The sequence below is a fragment of the Crotalus tigris genome, unplaced genomic scaffold (genome assembly GCF_016545835.1).
Source record: "Crotalus tigris isolate CLP2741 ecotype Arizona unplaced genomic scaffold, ASM1654583v1 scf7180000017783.2778290, whole genome shotgun sequence".
In the NCBI taxonomy this organism is placed as follows: Eukaryota; Metazoa; Chordata; class Lepidosauria; order Squamata; family Viperidae; genus Crotalus; species Crotalus tigris.
Window position 1 is genome coordinate 1,922,513 of NW_024096633.1, and position 24,650 is coordinate 1,947,162.

Genomic DNA, 24,650 nt, shown 5'->3' on the forward strand with positions numbered 1-24,650 from the left:
AAATGCCAATTTGTGGAATTTTGAGAGTGCCTTTAAGCAACACATTTACCAATTAGGAGAAATATGAGTTTTGTTTCTTGATTTAGTAAAACTATAGATTATGCAATGTTGTTGTTTACTATTTTCAGTGCAAGTCATTTTGAAGATAGCATGGTAAAATTTCTAGACAGTTACCTATGCATCAGCATGCAATCTGCAACATCCAAGAATCACAAGGTAAAATGGACTATTCCCACTGCTTTTTTTTCCCATTTTCCTCATTTTTACATTATTGCTTAGATAGGTGGCAGACTTTATCTGATATTGGTGCAGGTCAAAAAACCTAAAAGTTGGATGTGGGTAGTACTTGAAGGTGAAATCACCAAGAACTCTTATAGCTTTACTTTAGATTAGGAAATCATTAAAAAAAGAGAGATTCTGGTAGAAGACAGTGGCAAATCCTTTCTGTATTATTGCCAACTTTAACTGAAGAAAATGGTCAGATAGCAGGTCTGGGGACCCCATGTTATTCTGGAGCTGGATCAAATATCTGATTTGATTTTGTTTGTTTCCATAGGGAAAGAGGGTTTTATACCATGGATTTTTAATCTTGTAAACTACTTGAAGTTATAGTGTGAGTTGGGTATATAAATTTGTTTAATAAATACACAAATCCCATTAAGTTCATTTTTGTCCATTCTTTAACTTTTTCCAACTTAAGTTTGTCATTAAGGAAAGTATTTCCATGAATTAATGGAAAGGAAATACTTACCCAAGGCCAATTTAATCTTAGATTGAAGGTATTATTTTAATACTGTATAGATTTATTAACTTAAGCTAGCAATTTATTTTAACTATTGTGAAAAAGAATTTGACACTAACCATCTTATTAAATTGTTTTAAAATATCCTTTGTTTATTGACTGTTAATAATCTACTGCATGTGTTGTTAATAAATGTAAATTTTTCAGTGTGGCTCTTAAAAGTTTCAGCCTCACAGCATTGAAAAAAAATTATTTGGCTTTGTATCCATATATTACCTATTTTCAGCACATTTTCAGCCTATAAAAAGAATAACATCTGCAAGGAAATGACCTTTATTTTTCTTGAACATGTCTGCTAAATTTCACATTAATGCAAGAAAGAGAAGACAGCTGTGTATGCAAGTAGAAAAATCATTTTTTGGCAGAAGAGATCTTACCATCCTCTTCAGATTCTTTTTGCTTAGTGAATCTTTAACCTTCTTCAAGTTTTGATTCTGGCTCTAAAAATTGCCATTAATCTGCACAAACCATGGATGGAATACAATATACCTCCAAATTTTGACCTTGTGGATTATCAGAGACTGGGTTTGGCTTCACATTTATCCAGCAAATAACAATGAAAATGGCATTCATATGTTGTGGAAAGAGCCAAATAACACCATATTGTTTTACTACATTGTTAACAATGATCCAGTGTACCCCTCCTGCAAAAACTGGAGATGCAATTTGGATAGGGTGATTCAGTCAAGTCAAAATAAACCATAAACAATTTCACTATAACTTGCATTGGAGAACATGAGCATTTCCCAAACAACTTTTGTAGAACTGTTGCCAGGAAATTCAGTGTAACACCCATTAATAAACGGAAAAAATAAGAGCATCAAGTATAATACCAGATTCATAATTCAAGTCAGAAAAATAGCTTCAATGAAATCAGCATTATCAAAATTCTGGGAGAATATAAAGGATTAATGTTGAAAGGACATCAAAGTATCACGGTAGAAGAATCTGCTCATAAGTTGCTTTGACTAAGAGATTTCTTTTCTTATTCACCACCTCCTTCACTTCAAAGGGCAAAGTCGGTCTCTGATGAGATTTTCAGCCTCCAGATAGGCTCAGGTTAAAAGACATCCTTCTGGTATCCACAATTAAGCTGGGTATGACTAAACACTGGCTTCACTGTTCTCTATTATTCTTAGCCATAGTCTAAGAAGGCTATACATTTGTTTGGGCACCAGACAAAGAAACTTTAGCACCTGCTCTTCAGTTCAGTTTCTACAAGGCAGCTCTACAGCCTAACTACAAAAGAATAATTAAAAAAAAATGAAATGGAATTCATCACAGATTGGGATGAAGAATAAAAGTGGATGCTTTTAGTTGATGATTTTAGAGTCCTCCTCCAGAAGATTGCCAGTTAAATGTATTTATGGATCTTGAAATGATAAGCATTTGTCTACAGTAGATGCTTGAGAGGTCCAGGTTGAAATTGTTGCTTGCATAGCAAAAGAAAATCAGGAAAATCAGTGCTTAATTTAACAGCATGTCTTTTAGTCCTGTATAAATTCCATCCCAATGATATAGTCAAAATAATTTCTTTCCTACTTGCAAAGTGTAAGAAAAACAATCTTTTCCTTCACTTCCTTTGTCATAACAAGTGGCAGCACCAAGGACACTGTCTGATCTTAAAAGAAAACAAAAACAAGCTTGTTCAGATATGGTTAATGCTTGGATGGGATTCCAAGAGGAAATAATAGGACTATAGGATAGATTAGGAATTTGAAGGGGGGAAAAAAAGACTTGGGAGATTTATACATTGTTGATTGCTGCACAGAAACAACATGCAAATACCAACGAAGTCATTAGGTATCTAACTTGACTTGGGGAAGGATTTATGATCACTATTTCTCTTTTCAACAGAGTGTTTTTCTATACTAAATAGAGGATATTTTCTAAATCTATGTTTTGGTGGGTTTGGGATTTTTTTTTAAGGGGAGAGAAATGCATATGAAGATAGATATCAAAACATGACATTTCCATAAGATTTAGGCATAAAACAAAAAAAAATCTTATTAAAAAGCAGAGATACCAACATTTGCCTATCCTGACATGATGAGATTGTGAAATAGATATTTAATTCAGGAGCCCAATCTGAATCCGTAATCTGCATGGGGCAAAGGCCTCTTTTAATTGACATTAAGAATCTATACATTAATAATCAGTTCAAGAGTGCATTTTTAGGAAGCTCTTACAAAATATATGACCCTGAGGAGTTTTTTTCTCCCACTTCTTGGGTATTACAAATACAGAATCCTTCCTTCCACAAAGCTCATTACATGCATAACCTTTATTAATTCATTTTTAGAATTTCACTGAGGTATCTTGACTTTAAATACTTCCAAAACTCTTATTATTTATTGCACTAATATTAACTCCTACTTATATCAAATGAAAAATAACACCTCTAAGTTCAAACTAGAGATATTTCATTTTTTTCCCTACTATGAAAATCTTCCTATATTTGGAGATCTTCAAATTGCATAGGAAAATCATAGGAGAAGGATGATAAATAAAGGACAATTAATTTCTGTGCCACATATTGACCAATAAAAGTGCGGATAGGATCCATTTACACCACGGTGTACAAAGATCAAACCCTTCAAATGCTTCATTTAAGAGTTGCATGTGAATGTACACATACACATATATTGGTCCTTTTTGATGACATTTTATGAAGAGGAAAGCACTGTACAAAACATTTTTTTGTGCTGGGTATATGATCACATCAAAGTTGTTTTCTTGCAAAGTGTTTTTTTTTCCTCTCCAATAAAATGGGATTTGTTGTTTCAACATTTTTAATTAATTTCAAAAAAATAAGAAAATGTGAAATGTCAGGAAAAATGTAATAGGAAGCTGATAGCTGCTTCCTCTATTTGCTATCAAGTAGGAGCAAATCTATTTAAATATATACCATGGTAACTAACATTGCCTTGTTACATATTGTGTTGAAAATATGCCGATAGGAGTAACTATTTTCCCAAGGACAATAACAATTGCCCATCTTTAGTCCAATATAATTTATCCATTGTCCTTAAGAACAGCCATTATCATCTGAAGGCATCCTTGAATAGCTTAGGTTAATGTAAGCTGTTTATACTTTTGTTTATACTTTTAGAGAGATTTTAATACGAGAGGGTTTTAAACAAATCACATCCACTTTAAGTACAATCTCAATTTGTAGTTATGGTGGTGCCATGAAGGAGCTTTCATTTGTGTGTGTATCTGAAGCCTCAAATAACCCACAGGAAAAGACTATAACCTCCATATATTCTTAGGGTAATTGACTAACTACTGCCAGAAATAGAAATTCTGGATCCTTGCCACAAAGCCAAACTTCAATGAACAGAGCAAGAGTCATATACATATATATTTACAGAAATAAATGTGTGTTCACATGCTCATAAAGATATATTCATTAGGCAGATAGATGGATGGATGGTATCCATGCATTTACACTGTTACAACCAGTGTTTCTTTTCTTTGCTTACTGTTAAGAAGTATGAAACTATTACCTTTGGTTTATCAACCTACTTGGAATGAAGCAAAATAATTTGCATTATTACCTAATAATATTCAGTGGTACCTTGGTATTCATTATTGTTGGTGCTGGGAGGTGCGATGAGAACCAAAAATGATAGGTACTAAACAAATTGTTTCTGTAAGATATAATGTAGTGAGTCACAAGGCAACTGATGCTGAAAACGTCTAGTTTGTGCACTGAATACCAAACAATGAGTCCCATGACAAAATTTTCATGTCAAAATGCATTGAGTACCAAATTTGATATGTTTCAAAGCAGTTGAGTACCAAGGTACCACAGTATAGTTATGTCCAAATTATGCCAATTTTGTTATATCCAATATTATATCATCTATTATGCATGTGATTTTAATAAAATGCTCTTTCTCGACACTTCAAAATTATTGGAATTTGTCCTAGCATTAATTGATTGTAGATACCTTAACTCTATATCAATGGTACCATATTCACTGCTTACAAAGCTGTCTATCACACCTCACTTTTGGGTTTCCACAGTAGGAGACATAGGAGTAAGTCATTACTGTCTGTCACTTTTCAGCAAATCAGAAACATTTTCCATGTTATTTGTGATACTATTTCCTCAGTCTCACAAGTCAAGTACTGTAGCAGAGCTAGAAATACCAGTGGAATTACTGAAACTCATGTACAGAACTGAAATATGAGAGGCTTCCAAATGAGGAATATGGCAAACTAAGACATGTCTGAAGGATTGGTGCTGTGGGACAGACAGGGGCCAGCCACAAGATATCAGCCACCTACACTCTGGCAGCTATTTAATTATGTCTCTAAACATTCCCAAGGCACTGAAGTCAAATTAATCTGGAGTCTCCCAGACTGAGGAGGTTGATTTATTGCAACAATGCTTATTGCTTTCTGCTTGGATTTCTGAGCTCAGATGGATTTCTTTATAATTATTATTTCAATGTGACTGAGGGGATCCCAAAGATGCTTTTTTCAAAGGGCAACTGGACTTTGTTTTTCCTTGAAGACGTTTTGCTTCTCATCAAAAAGCTACAATCAGAACTGAAGTAGCTTCTTGGATGAGAAGCAAAACGTCTTCAAGGAAAAACAAAGTCCAGTTGCCTTTTGAAAAAGCACCTTTGGGACATGACCTGGATGACTGAGAATCTCCATAAACAGTTACTGAGGGGAGAATTCTTAGAAAGTTAGCCTCCTAATCAGTGCCAGGAATCATAACAGTGGCTGTCCAGTCTGTACATGAACACATCCTGCTTAAATATTCCACCATCCTTGGAAAGATTATTTAACCTCCATCTGTTTTTCTGTAATTTAAAATAATTGTTCTTCATCTTAACCCTGGAAGATTAGAAAAATGTTTATTGTTATATTTTATATACGACATCCTTTCTGGTACTTGAAAATTGGTATTGCATTCTCCTAGATGTCAATCTTCTCTTCTTAAGACTAAAACATCTTGGGAAATATGAATGTCCCCTACTTTAAAAAGGACAGTGTTACAGTCTCTCCTGAAGAAGCTCTCCCTGGAACCAACCATTTCTTATAACTTTAATCCAATTTCCAATCTTTGCTTCTTCGCAAATAACTGAGAAGGTAGTAGTGAATCAGCTATAGAGGATCCTAGATAAAATGAATTATCTGGAGATCTTTCAATTTCAATTCAACCTGGGTTATGGGCAGAAATGGCACTAGTCAATCTTGTTGATGATTTGTGTCAGAACCTAGATGAGCAGGTATCACTATTGGTAGACTTGTCATCAACATGTGCTATTATTGATCAAAGCGTCTTTCTAAACTGTTTATCACATTTGGGAATTGAGACATGCTTTTATGGCATTTGGACTATTCCAGGCAGTAAGTAATAGGTAATCAGTGTTTGAGCTGATGAAAATTCAAACATAGGGTGCTCCAGAGCCTCCAGAAACCTCCATATTATTTAAAATCTAGATGAAACTGCTGGAAAAAGGTAATTTAATGATTTAGGGTGGTCAAATTTTAATACATTCTGGAATGTTGTGTCTAAAGTTGTATAGTGGAGATTCATGTCCCCAGTCCTATGTTGACAGTAAAAATTCCATTTTTAAACAGGAATTCACATTATGTGAAAATGAAAAAAAATTGCACACCTAATGTTTGTCTGTGTTGTACTGATCCTTGTGAATAATGCCTCATAATAGGCACAGATTATAATTAACCTCCATCTGCAATAGGGACATATACAGTATAAAAGCAGGCATAATTGTTTATAAAAAGAACCACTGAAGTTACTACTGTTACTCCTTCTCACTGCAATAATAATAACAATAATATTATATAACCCAAGCATCAATTCATAAAGGTTTCTTTTTCCACATATGCACATGGTTACATTCCTACTCATAGTTATAGCAAAGGAGTTTACAAAATGTAGTTTAAGAAAATGTAAGAAAAATATCTGGGTAAGGAAAAATATAAGTGCCATCTAAATTCAGAGATTAGGAATGTGGAATATAGAAAATTCACAATTGAGACTACAGTAGACAGATATTTATACTTCTCTTTAAATTTGAAACTACAAATAAATGCAAGAGTTAGAAAACATTAAATGAAATATGTATATGTACTGTATATAAAATTACTTTAAATAAAGACTGGCTGCATGAATTCTCACTTCCCAATTTTCTCTTTTTGTACACTTAGAACACAATAGTTTGGAACTTTAAAATAATCATACTGAATTGTTTTTGTCATGATAGGAACTGAAAAGAAAATAGCTTATTAATAAACTAAAAAATAGCCTACTCTCACCATCTTTTTGTTTGAAGCTTCATTGTTTAAAAAAGCTGTTCTTCCATATTGTGTCCTTGTAGTAATCCTATGATGTAGCCCAGGTTATGACTATGTCTTGCATCAGCTTTACAGGTAAGCAAGAATTTGAAGCATCATACTTGCCAAACTGAAGAGATATTAACTTCAAACTTTAAGTAACACACACAATCTACAAGTCGCAACAAACTCACTCTTGCCTCCAGTATCTTCTACAAGAGTAATCTTCAAACTTGGCCCTTTTATGACTTGTGAACTTCAACTCCCAGAATTCCTCAGCAGCGTGCCTGGCTGAGGAATTCTGGGAGCTGAAGTCCACAAGTCATAAAAGGGCCAAGTTTGAAGACTCCTGTTCTATAAGAACATTCCTAACTATTGTTAATCATAGTAGGTTTATCTAGAACAAGGGTGCACAGTCTGGAACCTCATAATTATATATAGATACTTTATTGGAGAATTTCAAAAGCTGAAACAAAAGTTATCACCAAACTGTAATTTTTCTGCCCATAGAAATCATATTTTAAATCATCTCAACAATAGATAATTTCAATTCAAAAACTTTTTGATTTTTTTTTATCTGCCTCTCTTGATTTGTTAGAGTGCAGTTTCCACATGCCAAGGACAAACATTTATGCCACAATAGATAGATGCTTGGAATTGGCCAATGGTTCTGTATAAACATCCCAGTTGCAATTCTTATAGGTGTTAGCTTATCTCATTGTATGATGGAAATAATGAATGCTTGCCTAAAGAAAAAGGAATGTGTTTATTTTAAACCCTCTCTTTCCTTCCCCCTTTCCTTCTACTTCTTCTGGCGATATACATGGTTAGCTAAATCAAGTAAAATCTAACAGACATATTCACACAACATACTAAACTTCAATATTATTAATCTTATTCTGGTTTTCTAAAGGCTCATTTAAAGTTCAATATATTGTGCCAACCTTGAAAATGAGTTACTTCAATATAAGTGTATATCATGGGAGAGCAATCAATGACTTGGTAACATTTTAGACAAGCAGCTGAATGTGCAGCTGCAACAATTTACCTCAGGGTTTTGGTGGTTTTTGTTTTTTTTTAAGAAAAACCAAAAGTTTTTTTTTCTCACAAAAAAATTAAATGGAGTGAAAATGAGGAGATAAATGTTTAATAGGTAACTTTACTTAGTATATACTATAAATATGCAAATAAGTGCTTTCAACTTGTTTGTGACTATATATACAATACTTATTTTTTGTTCATTAAAGCAGCCACATTTTTTTCCAGGCTTCTATATGAACCTGGAAAAAGTAAAAAAAAAAAAAAAAAAAAAAGATGCTTCTACTTTTAAAGACATATACCAATAGCCTTTGATTTTGAGCTTCACACAAAAGCCTGGAAAAAAAAAAACATTTTAATGAACAGTAGATCAATGCTGTATTTTACCAGGTCCAAAACACTTCTGAATGCATGAATAGAGTTAGTAAAGAACTTCATCTAATGAAGCATTTTTTATAAAATAACCTTCTGAATTCCAAGTCAATTCTTAAAAATATGCAAGTAAATAAAATACATGCTCAGAATACATTTAGATGTATGTCTTACCCAGCTTTTTACCAACCTGGCATCTCCCAATGTGTTTCAGTAGCATCTGTTAACACATTTGGAAGTCTAGGCTAGGAAAAAAAGTAACTCTGAAGGATAAACCAATATGGTGAAAAATAAATTTAGTCTTCATTTGTTCTGCCTGCAGAAGAGGACCCGTAAATGTTTGCTTTCAAGGTAACATCCTACAAAGATATGACTTCTTCTGCTCATTCTGAGGAGAATTGGATTAAATTTTGTTTCACCTACCTGTGCTAAGAATTTCTTTTCAAATTGTGTTTCATTCAGGTGAATATAAATGAAGTGATCAGTTAATCTCATTTGCACTTTTTCAAATAGAAATGGAAAGAACATCTTTTGGAAGATTAACAATTAGGTTTCACTGTTAATCATGAAAAAGATTTGCATAGGTGCCATTAGCAGTGCAATCCTACTTATTTTTTCAAGGTATAATTCCCATTGAATAGAAATTATTCCCAAAATTGGGCACCTCACATCACTATACAAAGAAATTCTGCTCTTTATGATAGGTTTCCTTGAGTCATAGTTGACTGACGTCTTAACACTGAAATCTGAACAAGTATTGGAAGCAAGTCCTAAGGATAACAAGGCAATATTTTACAAAAGTAAAAATATTACACATTCTGCTTGAAAAGATAGTTAGCCTACTGTTTTAATGTAAGAAGCTAATATATTTTAAAAAAAAAACAACAAAGTAGTTTAGGCCACTGATGTGAGAGGAAATCAAGTTAAATCTCCTATTTATAGGAATGAAAAAAAATCTATTTCTCAATAATACATATGATATAAAATCAGAGAAAATCACTCAATCAATAATTTGTCAGTTACCAAGAACAACAACAAAATTTTTGCTCATCACATAAGAAAGTTGAACATCAGCAGAATTTTGGTGCTTTAAAGATCATCCAAGGTCATAACACCTATTCAATTGTTACACATCCATTGTGGAACTGACTACAATATGAACTAGATTGTTTCCCTACTAGAGCAAATGGCTCTTGTTCATCTGCAGTTTGTATAGCATTATAGCAAAATCACTGAATTATAACAATGTGCAGCTAATAATTTTCATAGGGAACATTATATTCTGGAACAGAAAGGAGAAGCAGAATGAATATGAATCTTATTACATACAGTACATTGTGACTTTCTATAAAACTCACAACTCCAGCTCGTTTGCTATGATAAATCTTATTTCTAATATTCACACTGTCCCTTGGGATATCTTAAACTGACTGGAAAGAAATACACTACAGTCATTTGAATCATATCCCCTGAATGGCACTGAAAAAAAATATCAAGTATCAGAAAGCCACATGTTCTTCTCCTACTCATTATGAGCAAATTCAGGGAGAAAATACAGAGACACAGACACACACACACTTTTCTCCATCAACATGTTCAACTATCAAATCTTTTCTTCCCAGAATTATCTTGTCTATCTGTAGTGTATTGACCAAGACATGATTTTCATAACATGTTCAATATATGATTTATTTATTTTTTGTATGTGCATAAAAATGATTCATCTTTTTAAGTAAAAAAATCTGCAATCATCATTATCTGCTGCAAAATTTATCAAGTTTAATCCCTATCCATCCTGGACAATAAATAGCCGTTCAGCTAGCAGACTGTAGAAGCTGGAATCAACGCACACTTGGGAGAAATTTGCAGCGTTGGTACTCAGAATAAGAATGATGTTGATGAAGATGAAGGTAAAACAAGATATTTTACCTGTCTCTTCATTCCATGTACCATGTCTCCCTAGACGGGTAACTGAATCTTCCTTCCACACTGGGGAAGTCCGGTGGGCTGTATTCCCATCATATGTAAAAACAGCATGCTGGTTTTAGAAGAAAAGACCAGACTACATAGCGCCAAGTTCTCTTAGCAGCATCTCTTTTTGCTGCATCACTTTGCTTAAAAGTAGGACCAACCCTATAAACCACCTAATAACCGATAGCATTGATAACCTTTCAGTCAAATCCTCTGTGAAGGGCTGTTTTTCTGAACAACCTGAAAACCCCAGAAAAGGGTCTTCCATCCCTCTCTACCATCCTTGCTTAGCTTTGATGTTGTTCTCTGGCGTCAAAACTTCCAACTAAAGCTAGCACTTATTACGCTTGGCTATATTTCTGAAGGTAAAATAGTTTTCTAGGAAACCCATAGGGGTGTTGTTTAGTATTTAGTTTGACTTCAAATTGCACTGAAGTTAGTAGGCAAATCATTTGGCCGTTTTCATTTGATATCCAACCAGCTGTCACAAGCCATAATATTCCATTACAAAAATGATCCTGAACAGTGATATTAATTAATAATACCTGTTTTACATCTGCAGAGCAGACATATTAATACTTAGGGAGAAAAGATTTTGTTCAACTTCAATTGCTGGCATGCAGAGAATCCACACCTACTGGAAAATACCATTTATTTAGCAGATTAAAACTACTAAACCAAGCTCTGAGTTTTCAACCCTGACAGATCAATGAGAAACTCTTTGCTTGTGAGGAAAAAAAACTGTGCCACCTTTTTCAGCTGTCAACTTACTGAAAATCTCAAGATTTAATCAGTACTTTTAATTCCTATTGAAAATGTTTTATTGTTGGTATACTGTATATACATACTTAATCAGTTAATAACAACTATTCATCCCCTTATGTATATAAGCATGTATATATTTCCTAAAAGACAATTTAATTTTATGTATGAAAATGAATGCATGAGACTTTCTTTTTGGTCTCAGAAATTAAATCTGTCCATCAGTTTCCCTGCTCCCCACCACAGGAACTGAAACGTAGCAATACCATTGAATACAAGAATACTCAAAAAGCCATAAAAATATCCCATGAAGAAGGTGGGCCTCTATCCTTGCAGGTATCACCATTATAACCATCACACACTTCTTGGCACTTTCCCCCATCCTTGCCCTTCAAATATTCCATTCTTTAAGTGAGATGGGGTCTAGCTTGTCTCTTGCCTTTTGTGAGTTTAATAGCTGTGCAACTGACAAGGATGCACATATGCCAGGGTTGCTAGGCAGCTGACATTTCTCTACTACCCCATGTATTCAACAGACACCACTTTCTGCTCACTGGTGAAGATTACTACATATCCCTAAGAGGTCGGAAAGGAAAACGTCTTTCAGGAAACTATAATATGGTATTTAGTATAAGTATTGACAGTGGTAATCATTTGCTTGACGAATCCCCGAAAAGATACAAGAATTCTATGCAAAAGCCTTCACTGAAGCATATTTTCATAACACTTCCCTCCTACGAATATAATGTAATCTCTTTTTCACAATAATTTCAATTAATATCATTGCTACTGCTATCTAACAATACTGCTAATGGTGATAAACCATCTCCACTAATTACCCATCATTCAAGATTAATGAATGAAAACAGCCACTGGTAGGATGACCCACTTTAGAGAAATGAACAGCTACAGTTCTGCCCATTAGCCACTCAATCCAGTAATATTACCTCAATTAACACTTATATTATATATAGCAGCATTATAGCTGTGTCTTCAGACCCTTTGAACATGACAGACTTTAGTGGATATTTAATATGCAAGATAATTATTTATGCAAGGAAACAAAATAAAATTCAGACTCTGTATTTTTCTGTCTTTCAAAAGCATTCTTTTGAATAGAAAAATTAGTTTTGTACATTTGTTTCCACTTAATATTATTTCAGCATTTTAGTTCAAAACTCTTTTCTATACTTAAGCTTAGATGCCTTTGTTGACAATATAAACAAAAGAAAAATATTACTTACAATCATTTATCTCTACTAGATGCTCATGTGATGTTATATTTCAAGACATATTGAGCAGTTCATCATGTTTTGAAGATATTATAAAATCAAACTTTATCCATACATGGAGCAAAAAAAAAAAAAGCAAAGGGTCATAACTGCCTTTAGAAAATAGGTTGACTGAGTTGGGAGGCTTTAGATTGAATTAAATTATAATTATTTTAATTATAAATGTATATTTATGCTTTCTGACAATTAAAAAAAGGCTTCATGACCATCCAACCAATTGGGAGAAACAAATAAGCTTGATGAAGTGGTAATGCTGTAAATCCAAAACTGCAATGATACCTCTATGCCAAAAAAATACACTTGAAATTTTCTAATTTCAGAAACTCTATATTAGAAATTATTAGCAGCAGATGCTTTAGGAACTCAGATGTAGCCAGAAATCATTAAGATAAAAGTTCTTTGTACATCTTAAACTTAACACAGCTATTGTAACAATTATTGTGCTGAATCTTGATATACTTTTGCACTACAATCATATACAAAGTTAGTTCTATCCAGCATGAATCTATCTTACCTGAAAATGCCACCCCTTTCAATCTAATTTCCTGTTGCTGGATTTTGAACAGTATTATGTAGCCAAATTCTAGATTCTTTCTTCCTATGTGGAATAGAGCTATTTTCTCTATTATGGAATAAAGGAATAATCATCTTTATGTAGTGCAGGGGGGGACTATATCCACTTTACACACGAAAAATGACAATAGTAAAATAAGACTTTAGGGGAGAAGCCAATGACTCAATCCAGTTAAGACCACAGGCCTGAGTAAGTTCTAGAAAGCTAGTGCAACTCAGAGTAGATGGACCAGTGACATAAACGTTTCTGGACATAAAGCATACTTAACTAAAACCAGTCAACTATATTACACATTTTATGACTTGAGCTTTGTACACAAGTTTACTTTGATTCAATATGCCTATGATTAATAGCACAAAGATATCACAAAGCAAAAACTTAGCTTTTGTTACTGCCTTGCTAAGTGTAATTCGTGGATCAATTATTGCAAATAAGATTCAGTAAGTAAATGCAATGTTGTACTGTTTTCAACCCAATTGTCTGACTGGAAGAGCCTACATTTAATTTCTATTATTATTAAGTGGGATACATCTCATATTATCGCCAAGTAGGTGACTATAAAGGGAAAACTCAAGAGTAAGATCTTCAAGATCTTCAACTAGCTTAATTTTCAGAGCTCCAATTTTTACCAGGCTATAGAACGGGATAAGGTGAGTTTCCTATTCCAGTTTATTTTAGTTTTATTTTTAAAGGAACACATCCTGAGTGATTAGCAACGATATGAACATATATTTTACACCCAAGATCGCAAGTTATGCACTGAATCCTTAACTAAATTAGAACAAACAAATCATGGATCAAGAGTGTGAGAGGCAAATACTGTAGGTTCCCCACCCCACCACACCTCATTTTACAAGTAGAGACACTTTAAATTCCCTGGATAACATTTTAGTAAGACAAATAAATTGCTTTTATGACTTATTTTATTTTGTAAATACATTTCCCCTCTCTTCATGAGTGTGTGTCTGTGTGTCTGTGTTATATAAATATAAAAACCATTGCTTGAAATCATCAGAAACAGGGTACCCCCACCATATTGGTACATACTAAAGGAGGTACTCTCCACAGTTTCCCTTTAGTTTGATTTTTATCTTCATGTAAGGCATTAGTGACGTCTGGTGAATTACATTCAACGTGATGATTTTCTATTAAGGGCAGATTCGGGACTCCAAATGGATAGGCTGAGTGCACCATTCAAAAGTAGCCTCTGATCTCCGGGTGGCATTTCTGGAGCTTGGGTGCCATCTACTGGCCATACGGATGGATAATTTTTTTTCTCCACCAAGGAAATCTTTTCCTTCGGATTTTTTTCATGTGTCAACTCAGTTCTCTACAAGAAACAAGATACCAGCTAGATACCTTGGAAAGGAAATACATGAAATAAGCAAACTTTTTTTTTTTTTTGCTGTTGCTTCTTTTCACACTAGTAAAAATGGTTTGGGGAAAAAATGCTCTGTGAAGTCAGTTTGGCAATATAGCAATTATAAAGTAAAAGAGAAGATCTATTAAAAAAAAAATCCATAGCAAATACAACAAAACCACTTCATTATCTCAGTAAAGCAAATGGGAGTTTGTAGGTTTAAAAAAAGTTACTAGGCCTAATTTTTTGTTATAGAAAAAGAGGAAAAAAAGCAACATGCCCACACCCTGTTAAAAAAAAATGTTGAAATTTATGCCTCCCATCCTAAAAATATATAATATATTCAATATATTTTAAAAATCTAAGCTTCCAAAGGGAGGGGTTTAAATTTAAATAAAATGACTTTTCCTTGCATTCCTTGGAGCAAATCATAAATAATGGTACCAATAATTTTAAAGAATTAAATAAATCTATTGCATATTTTTATGTAGGAACTCACTCTGATAAAAGCATAACAAATTGAAATGGAGGAAAACAGAAGGAGCAGAAGGGAAAAGGGAAGAGAAAGAAAGAGATTGAAAATCAGATTTTAAAAATTCAAAATAGCATTTTGATAGAAAAATTGCAGAGATTGTTATTTTTGTTATATTCTATTAACATCACAATAGATTGTACTGGTATTAATAAAACAACATGGACTTAACGGGCAGCAAGGGTATGAACAGGGTATAGCTCAAGTTTTTAAAATTCAAGCTTTTGTATCTTCTAATATATATCTATTATTTTTTTTTCAAAATGTTTTATTAGGAAAGCTATACCAGACGCATCACTGTACAATGATTAAACATTACCTTTACAATTGATATTTACTTGAAAGTACAGAATAAATATATGCACATTTGTATTTGTGTCTCTGTGTGAGAGCGTGTCTGTGTGAGAGCAAGAAAGAGAAAAAAGAAAGAACATTAAAAGTGCTTCTTCTAAGAAATACCTGTGATTGGTACCCAGTGAGTTTTATTTTTCTCCCACCTGTACACTTATTATGTTGGAGTCTTAATTAGAAGTGTGGCTGTGATTGAATAGAACCGTAATGAACTTTTTAATAATAATAATAATGAAACTGGCCTTTTCTTCCCACAGGAATGCCACAAAAGAGACCAAGAGCTGGAAATCTTGGCTTAAAATGATAATTTTAGGCTAGCAATGTCTCTGATCTCTCTTTCACAACATTTATTGTGGAAAATGGAGGGAGAGTGGGCACCTTGCAATGAGAAAGGAAGCTGATCGAAGAAGGCTGGGAATAGAAAGTTAAGACTGAGATTGGGGACTTGTGTGTGTGTGTAGGTGAGAAAGAAGTGAGAGAAGAGAGTGAAAACATTAACAGAGGATAACTCCATCCCTCCAAAAGCAGTTTCCAGACATGCAGCTAACTGCATTTTTGTTGTTATTCACCCCACTTTTGTATTCTTTTAAATAAATGTACAGAATCTGTGCCATGACCAAAGGGGGGGCAGCTGAAGATGTTTTGAGTCCACCTCCCACTGTTCAACATAAAAAATAGAATGGAAAGATTTGTGTTTCTATAGTGTTTTGTTTCTTAAAAGAAAGAGTGAAGGCGCAAGAGAGAGAGAGAGAGAGAGAGAGAGAGAGGAAAAAGGAGGAGGAGGAGGAGGAGGAGGAGGAGGAGGAGGAGGAGGAGGAGGAAGAGGAGGAGGAGGAGGAAAAAGAAGGGGAGGATAGTACACACAGAATTTTACTTTGTCAGGATCAAGACAAAGTTCCCCCATGATGCTAATTAATAATAATATTCTTATATCTTAGACAACATGGCACAGTCAAAGTCTCAGGTTTTTGTTTTTCAATATAAAAAAATAATGATTGATTAACATCTGCTGGCAAAAGTCTGCAAAGGCACTTTTATCGATTAATGATCATCTGAGTTAGGCCCTTCCTCCAAACCAACAACTGGCAGGGGGGAAGCACAGAGCTGTATCTTCTAGTATCAGCATGCGGTGGTTGGGGGAGGAAAGGGAGAGGAGCAGATGGGATGTGAGGGTGCTCTGGGGCAGGGAAGGGAGTGGGAGATGCTGGAATTTGGCTGTAAAAAGCTAGACGTTTTTCTCAAAACCTATAAGTGGTCTTCTCCAGGACTTCGAGGTAATCCGGCTTGGTTTGGAGTTTGGCCCTTAACTCGAGGTATTCACTTTGGGGGGTTTGATGATGTTCTGGGAAGCCCTTACCAGCCGAGAAGAGAAGAGTTTCTTTCAGCCTGGCGTCCTGTTGTAGGTCTGGATATTGCATGCCAGGGGGGTGCACGTGCAGTTCCTTTAATTTGGGCACTGTGCCATATAGACAGTCCACAAAGCCCACTGAGCATGGAGGGACCAATGGGGGCCTCTCCCTGTTGTCTAGAATGGCACCACTAGGAGGGAAGAGCACTACCCCACCATTCTTCTCATGGTGGAAGACAGGCGGCACCAGGGCTAGCTCCCCCAAGAGAGGAATCCCCCCAACAACTCCTCCTCCAGATGTCTGAGGGTGTGGGTGATGGTTGGTTGTCACTATGGTGTTGAGCTGTGAGCTGGACACTGCCAGATTCCATTCTTTTTCCTTCTCCAGCAAGGTCCTATAGCAGCTACTGTTCCCACTCTCCTTAGTGGGGTCAGCAAAGTGTTCCCCAACACAGCTACTACCTCCATTGCCACCTCCTAGAAGTATGTCCCCAGGTTGCCCAGATTCTCCTGCTATAACTTCATCTTCTTCACGCGGCTTGTAGATGGGATTGTTGCACATCTGGGTTACCGGATGGGGGATGTAATCATAAACATGACCCAAAGAGGGTGCCTTCTCTGGGGATGCACTCATTCCACCACTTCCTCCACCACCTCCCTCCTCGAAGAGGTGATGACATTGCATCTGGATGCCCGTTAAGTCAAGGGCTTCCTGCCGCTGTTGGTTCCGGAAAGGGAGCTTCTTGCGCCGTCGGCGTAAGACAAAGGCAAACAAGCCTGCAGCAATGAAGACTGCAGAGAAGAACAGCACAAGTAGACTAAGGATGAGCACAGAGAGTGGTACTGGCCCTCCTCCAGCAGGGGGTAGCTCATAGGGTGAGGGACTGGTAGGACTTGGGTGACCTGATGGTGGGGGGGCTGGCGAGGCAGTGGCAACATGTAACATTTCTGGACACAACACCTCCAACTCCACAGAGCGGACATCTCTATTAGTAAGGTTCTCTGGGCTGGCACAAAGGACATCCCCCACCACAATGACAGAACTGATTGTCTCGATCCACTGCTTAAGAGGCACCAGATCACACGTGCAATCCCAAGGATTGAGCTTCAGGTCTATCTGGACAATGGCATTAAGGTGCTCCAACACACCAGCCACAGGCAGGTATAGGAATTTGTTGTTCCGCAGGTTGAGTCTGGCCAGGGATGTGCCAGCAAAGGCATCAGTAGGCAGGGTCCTCAGGAGATTGTCATTGAGGAAGAGCAGCTTCAGGTTAGGCATGAGACTGAAGGCGGCGGGCTGGATCACCCTTATCTGATTGTACTCAAAGTACAGATAATGCAAGCACTGCAAGCCTCTGAACATGCCTGGGGTCAACTTCTCAATGTCATTTCCATTCAAGTACAGGCTTTTCAGATTAGGCAAGTTAATAAAAGCCCCATCCTGCACATACGAGATCCGATTGTTCCCAAGATGCAGAAGATCCAAGGAAGAAAAATTCCAGAAATCTGAACGGTAAATTTTTTGTATCAAATTCCCACTCAGGTAGAGTTTCTTGGCATTGATGGGCCTGGGCAAGAGCTCAGAAATGTTGTGGAACCCTCTTTCCTTGCAGTTGACAGTTAAACCCAAATCATTGATGTGCAAACTGCAAGAGCAACCGGTAGGACATATGATGGGTATAGGTGGCCTTGTCTGGTATGCAGCGATCGGAGGCTGGTTGGGTGCAGGGTACAGGCCTCGGGGTGTAGGTGGTGGTTTGGGAGCCCTGGGCTGTTTTGTTGGCTTGGGCTGCTTAACGGAGGTTTTATATTCAACAGAGGAAGCGGTGAAATGGAAGGAGGACAACATGGAAGAAGGTTTAGTAGGCCAAGCATTTTCCTTGCTTGAGGATAACTGAGGGACACCAACGCTGACAAGTTCTGAGTCAGACAACATGGGGCAGAGTTTATTTCTTTTGATTTCCCTCAAGTCCTTGCCGTGAAAATGAAAGGGGGTCTCACATGTAATGTCTCCCACAAGGGCAGTATACGGAATACGCTCCAGCCAGCTTTTCAGCTGAACTATTTCACAAGTACAGTTCCAAGGGTTCTCTTCCAACTGAATCTCCATCAAGCTCCTACCGATGTGGTCCAGCATCCCTCGATAGGAAAGTACTTTCAACCTATTCCCACGCAAGTCCAAGTGAGTCAGAGACACCGACTTAAACAAATTAGTGGGAAGCATGGGAATTAGATTGTCATTTAAGATCAGGACCCGGAGTTTACTCAGGTTTCGAAATGCCCCACTTTCAATTCGCTTAATAACATTGTAATCTGCCTGCAGATATTCCAGACTCTCTAATCCCAGGAAAGTATCATTTCGGAAAATGTCTAGTTTATTCTCATGCAGGTACAATCGCTTCAGAATTTTGAGCCCATTAAAGGCCCCCGTCTGAATGTCTTGCAGTGCGTTGTTGCCAAGGTTAATAGAAACAGCATTGTTCAAGTGGAGAAAACTGTTTGTGTATAATCTTCTCATGGAGTTTCTCTGCAGGTAAAGTTTGAAAGGTCTTGACCATGATTCTGTTATCTGACTAATATTTATAAATCCCTTGTTGTCGCAGTGTATATGAAAAAGGCTTTCTTTGACTTCACAGTAACAAGGATCAAAGCAGGGTTCCTCAATTTCCTCTGAGTCCTCGATCAAAGGAATGGGGGTAGTCCATGCTACTGCAATTGTGCTTAGAAGGGTAATCCACAGCATCCTTCTCTGACGGGGCGGATCTGCCATCGAAGGCTTCATGGTTCAGAGGGATTACGAGACTGTAATGAGAATCAACAACACAAAGGGATTACAATTGATTGGTAATTTTGAGCAATCCAATGGGGGAGAGAAGGAATGAGTTTTCGGGAATTCCTCTCTTCATCACAAAAGGGGGAAAAAACAACAACCTAGCAGCACAAGTGGTATTTACCTACTTTCTTACTCAAGTGATATCCAAACATTTAATCAGACAGTGGCCTTCTTCCCTCCCCCAGCCTACCCACTTGTCTTCCTCTAATGTTGCTTAGTACATAACACCATAACGAGGAAGAAAATGAAGGCTGTAGGGCCTGTGTTGTAAATGATCTAGAAACATTTTTTCCCAAAACCGAGACAAAGTTCAGGAAGCAGATGATGTGCACAAGATCAGCCTCAGATTCGTATTTGCATTAATTAGAAATGAAAAGATGCAGCTGAAAAGAGATGTCCCCCCCCCCTTTTAATCTGGATACAGATACTCAATTAAGGGTACAGGTTATCACTGTAAGCAAACATACACTTAACTTTCAAGTGATGGGATCCCACTAGGGGAATATCCAATTTTACCTAACACTCCCACAGACATTATTGAAGAAAAGAGGACAAACAAGTTTCCAATATTTCTGATTCCTAAAGAAATGCTTGCGATTGGAATTAGAAACTAAATACTGTACACAGCAGCAATGCCAGACTCAAAACAAGAAGAAAATTAAGCCTCTGCTCTTCCCAGCACCCAAAACCAAATTAACATAACTGGAATATAGTACCAGATAAAAAAGCATACTCCATATTAATCATTTCAGCTGATTAAAGCATTTAGAGATGATTAATCTTTGGAAAGAACCTGCTGTGCCATCTACAGATCCAAGTTGAAGGCTAAGCAATGAAAAGGCTGATAGGGAGATTGTCTGGCTGTACATTGAAAGGGGAGGGGGGATACTTTGAATGAGGATGACTTGTGCCCACAAGTCTACCCAGGGCTGATCCAGCAAGGGAAAAGAGGAATGGAGGAAGATTGAAACTTGGGAGGAGATAAAAGACTTTTGCATCAACTACAAGCAAAATAATCATTCCTTTCTAGTAAAATCTGCCCCCCCCCCCACATACACACACACACACACACACACATACACACACACACAAAAGAATCTACTTAACAGAGGCTTACCAGAACACAATGACCTACACAGGTTTCTCAGATTGTCTTTGTTTCCTGGATTCTTTCTTCCACCGCACCCCCCCCCATTCCAATACAGAAGAAAAGATCACTGTTAAAGACTAGGCATCCTGACAAAGATTGGGGAGGGGGCCTTCACAGCCCTCCAGTTACTGCCCATTCAGAGGTTTGCCAAGAGTCCTCGTATTTAGTTGTGCTGCTCTCGCAGCAAAAGATAGATCGATTCTCTTGCACTCCCTCCTTGCAGAAGACACTTCAATTCCTCCCTCCTGTTAAATAGGGGGGGGGAGAACCCTTCATGGTAAAAGGTCATATTTAGGAAGAAAAACTGGGAGGGAGGAGTTAGTGGGATTCACAGTAAGGAAGAAAGCAGAGGACCAATTCGGAAATGAAGGAAATTGGGGAGCCTTGTAGGAAGAGAATATATGAATAGGGAGGGGGAGGGAAAGGATCTCTCAGTTCAGCATTTTCATTCCACTCTTTGCTTAGACAAGCAAGCACAACGACAAATGTGTGTATATTATTTTTTCTCTTCTATGTTTTTTGTTTAAAAAAAGATGTTTGACCCAGGCACAAATGGGGGAGAGGGAGGAAGAGAGAGAGAGAGACAGACACAGAGAGATTCCCCCCCCCCAAAAAAAAGCTTCTACTTACCAGGCTTGAAGGAGAGATTTTTAGCACATTTGGAGAGCAGAAAAAAAGAGGGAGGAAAAAAAAAAATACCCTGGCAAACCTTACTTTAGCAAAATAAAGAAAAAAAACAAAAAGACGTTTATGCAATGAGCGTTCCCGGCTTCTTCTTCTTTTTTTTTTTAAGTTGCAAAAATAAATAAATAAAGGATTGCTGGTTTCTCTTTCTCTCTGCTCTGATTCTATACTCTAGCTTGGGAGCTGAAGCAAAAAGGAAGGGGGGGGGCGAGCAAGCACAGATGAGACGTGGTAGGAATGCAATGAGCTTCTTTAGGATGCAGAGATACTGCTTGGCACAGTCGATGGAGGAGGGAGGAGAAGGGGGCTGCTGCAGGCTCTCAGTTCTGCTCTTGCTAAGCTGCCTAGGCTGGGTACCACTAGCTCATTTTTGGGAAAGAAAGAGAAGGAAGGGTCTGGGGTGGAAGACCAACCAAGGAGGGGGAGCAAACCTTCTCCCCTGCACTCTGGATGCCTCTAAAGACCTTATTGCCTCCGGATCAGTTTTCCCCACCATGTACTAGAGCTTCAGGAAGACACACTTGTCACCCAATTGGAAGCACGCACCTGGGAAGTCCTGCCTGACTGTACAGGGTTTGCCCCCTTCTTCTGTGGACGGGGATAAAGAATGTATTATATATCTAGATATATGGATATCTATATAGGAAGAGGTCAGAAAGTGGGGGAACTCTGAGAGGATGGGGGAGGTTGGAATTGAAATGCCAGAACGGATTTGAACTGGAGGTTGTGCTTGCCCTCCCTTCCCCTGAAAAATCATCTATGGGGGGGGGGGTGAACAGGAAAGCCCCTTGGACTATCCAACATTCAGATTCCACCAAATTCTTGAGAGTAGTAGACCTTAAGGCTATTCTTAGATTCTCTGCAGTTCTCTATCAAACCTAAATCTGTCCCAGGAGAATAAAATACAAGAGCAGCTCTATGTCTTTTGTGTGTGTCTAGATATGTGTGTCTAAACAAGGACCTTTTCTCTTGCCTTACTTTTTCCTATTCTTCACATCCTCTTTCTCTCTCCCCCCTCCCCATTGCTCTAGAAAGTCTTTGCTCTCCCTTCCACTAGGCTATTGAAAAAAAAAATCCTCCAGAACCCAGGGTTGGGTGACAAGGAACCTCTTTCTACCCAAAAGGAAATAATGGACAAATTTAAGGGCTGCTGCACTTCCTCTTATCAAGATATCTGCCTCCCCCTTTCTCCTCTTCTTGCAAATTCCTCCTTGAAATAAATTTACCCGGAGGATAGGTTGCCTGGTGGTAGAAGAAAAGAAAAAGGAAATCTCTAAGATCAATTTCTGTCTAAATCCAAGAAGACGAAAAGAAAAGGAGACTGGAAGGTAAAAGAAAATTCAGTCTGTGTAGAAAATAGGGGCAAGCAAAACAACGGAGGGGGCAAGTCATGGTTACACAAGAGCATCCAAAAAAGGTTTGCTGATGTAAGAATCTCCTCTGGACAATCCAGCAAATGGAGTTGTTGCTCAGTATTATTATTATTATTATTATTATTATTATTATTATTATTATTATTATTATTATTATTAAAAAAACTCAGGATCAGTTTGGTCATCATTAACTCAAGTTCTGTGAAAGCTGAGGTTGTATTAGTCCATCCCGTGGCTTCCAAAATTGCCTAAACCTTCCTGCCTTGCCTAAAATTCTCCCAGGGGTGGAAACTGCAAACTTTATATTTGCCAATTACTCTCGTAAATGGACTTCATTTAGAGATCAACAATAGAGATATCACTGTTTATCAATTGGTTTCAATCAGGGAGGAACGAGCCTTGTCAGCAAAATCCAGTTGCAGCCTAGAAAATGGATTTGGATGGTTGCTTTGTGCTTTCCCCCCTTGAAGGGGGGTAGAGAGGGGATGAGGCTGGCAGGTGGCAGTGTCATTGGATCCTTTGGGACTCTCCCCCCCCACTCTATTTCTGTTCTCCCTATCACAGTCAAAGAACTGGGATTCTTACAACCATTGAAAGGTAGGTTGAGTGATGGGTTCAAAATCAGCAGGCTTGCAAGGAATGAGAGACATTGTGCCTGAACTATTCTCTTAGGAGGCCCCACAAGGGTTACCCCGGGGCAAGTGTGTCCTCACACTTTAAATAGCTCCATAGGCAGTCAAGCAACAGCCACCTTGTTCCCATGTCCTCTGGCACCATGGAAGTGCCTCCTTAGTTGCGGAGGAAATAAGCAGCGTGGTCCTTTATTGCTTAAATGCCAAAGACAGAAATTACTGGTTTGAAAGGCAGGGATATTTATGCAATTTCTTGGAGAGCTGGGGAAAGGAGATGGGTGGGGGCAGGAAGAACCTTAGAAATGAAATGGAGGGAAATTGGCCGTAGGCAGTACATACCACAGCTCTTTTCCTGCACGAACAGGTCTGGGGAATCCTTCTTCGCAATACAACCAGAGCAAAAAAAAAAAGGTGTACCTGTATCCCATTTCACACGCGCGCTCTTTCCAGGCATGCACAGATACAAACAATCGCCTGTGGCAAAAAACAAAAACAAAAAAACCCCCCTGCAATCCAGCCTCAGTCGGTCGCCAGATCTACGGACAAAAAGCAAAGAGGAAGGGCACTGAATTTACCTAAGGTGATCCGCGCAGGGTGGGCTGCCTGGCTATCGGTGGGTCGCCCCGGCTGGCGCGGCTTTGCAGACGGAAGGATGGTCGCTTTTTCCTTCTCTTCTTCGTCTAGACAAAGAATCCGCTTGGCAACTTCCATCCTGGGCCGAAGCGCAACCTGGCCAACTTCAACCCTGCTGGCCTGCCGCCGCCTTCATGTGCCCCCCCGCGCCCCCAGCCAAGCGCGCCCGGTTCCTGCTTGTAATCCGTCCCCGCGAGCACCTCTTCCCGCCCCCCTCTCGCCCTCGCAACTTGGCCCGAGGAGAGACGGGGAGCAGCGGCGAGGAACTGCCGGGCAAGAGCGATCGCCTGGAGGAGGATGAGAGCGCTGGATGCAAATCAGTCAAGCGGGTCATGGCGCCTTTGCAAAAAAACGCAGCTCCGCCGGACGCGCCGCGCCGCGCCTTCTGCCTTCTGCCTTCCCACCGCGGCGTTGCCGCCCGCTTCCAAGGATGAGCGCGTGGCTCCCGCCGAGGCGGCCGCGACGAAAGAGGCGAGCCAATAGCTCGATCCCCCACCGATCCGGATGCATCGAGGAAGCTCCTTTCCTTTACTTCTCTCTTTCGGGGAGGGGGAAATCGGCCTGAAGGTTTCCGGAAACTGCGGGAGGGGGCATCTCAGCTCGCCCCTCAGCTCGCTGTATC

At 38.2% G+C, this 24,650-nt stretch overlaps 1 protein-coding gene across 5 annotated transcripts; it reads right to left on the reverse strand.

Annotated features, from left to right (window-relative positions):
* Positions 1-1,236: 1,236 nt before the first annotated feature.
* Positions 1,237-24,630, reverse strand: SLITRK3 (SLIT and NTRK like family member 3). Of its 5 annotated transcripts, none has more exons than XM_039342284.1 (3): positions 23,971-24,630; positions 16,733-19,525; positions 1,237-2,423 (listed from the first exon to the last, which is right to left on the reverse strand). In XM_039342284.1, the coding sequence occupies exons 2-3, from the start codon at positions 19,503-19,505 to the stop codon at positions 2,341-2,343; spliced, it is 2,856 nt and encodes a 951-aa protein (XP_039198218.1). In that variant the 5' UTR covers positions 19,506-19,525; positions 23,971-24,630; the 3' UTR covers positions 1,237-2,340. The 5 variants fall into 5 exon arrangements, with proteins under 5 accessions (XP_039198218.1, XP_039198219.1, XP_039198215.1 ...); XM_039342285.1 differs by lacking the exon at positions 1,237-2,423 and adding an exon at positions 13,031-14,462; XM_039342281.1 differs by lacking the exon at positions 1,237-2,423 and having other exon boundaries at positions 16,223-19,525; positions 23,971-24,629.
* Positions 24,631-24,650: the final 20 nt, after the last annotated feature.

What these genes read in the sequence shown, in the direction of transcription:
- SLITRK3 (XM_039342281.1), bottom strand. Translation starts at nt 19,505, where the DNA reads ATGAAGCCTTCGATGGCAGATCCGCCCCGTCAGAGAAGGATGCTGTGG.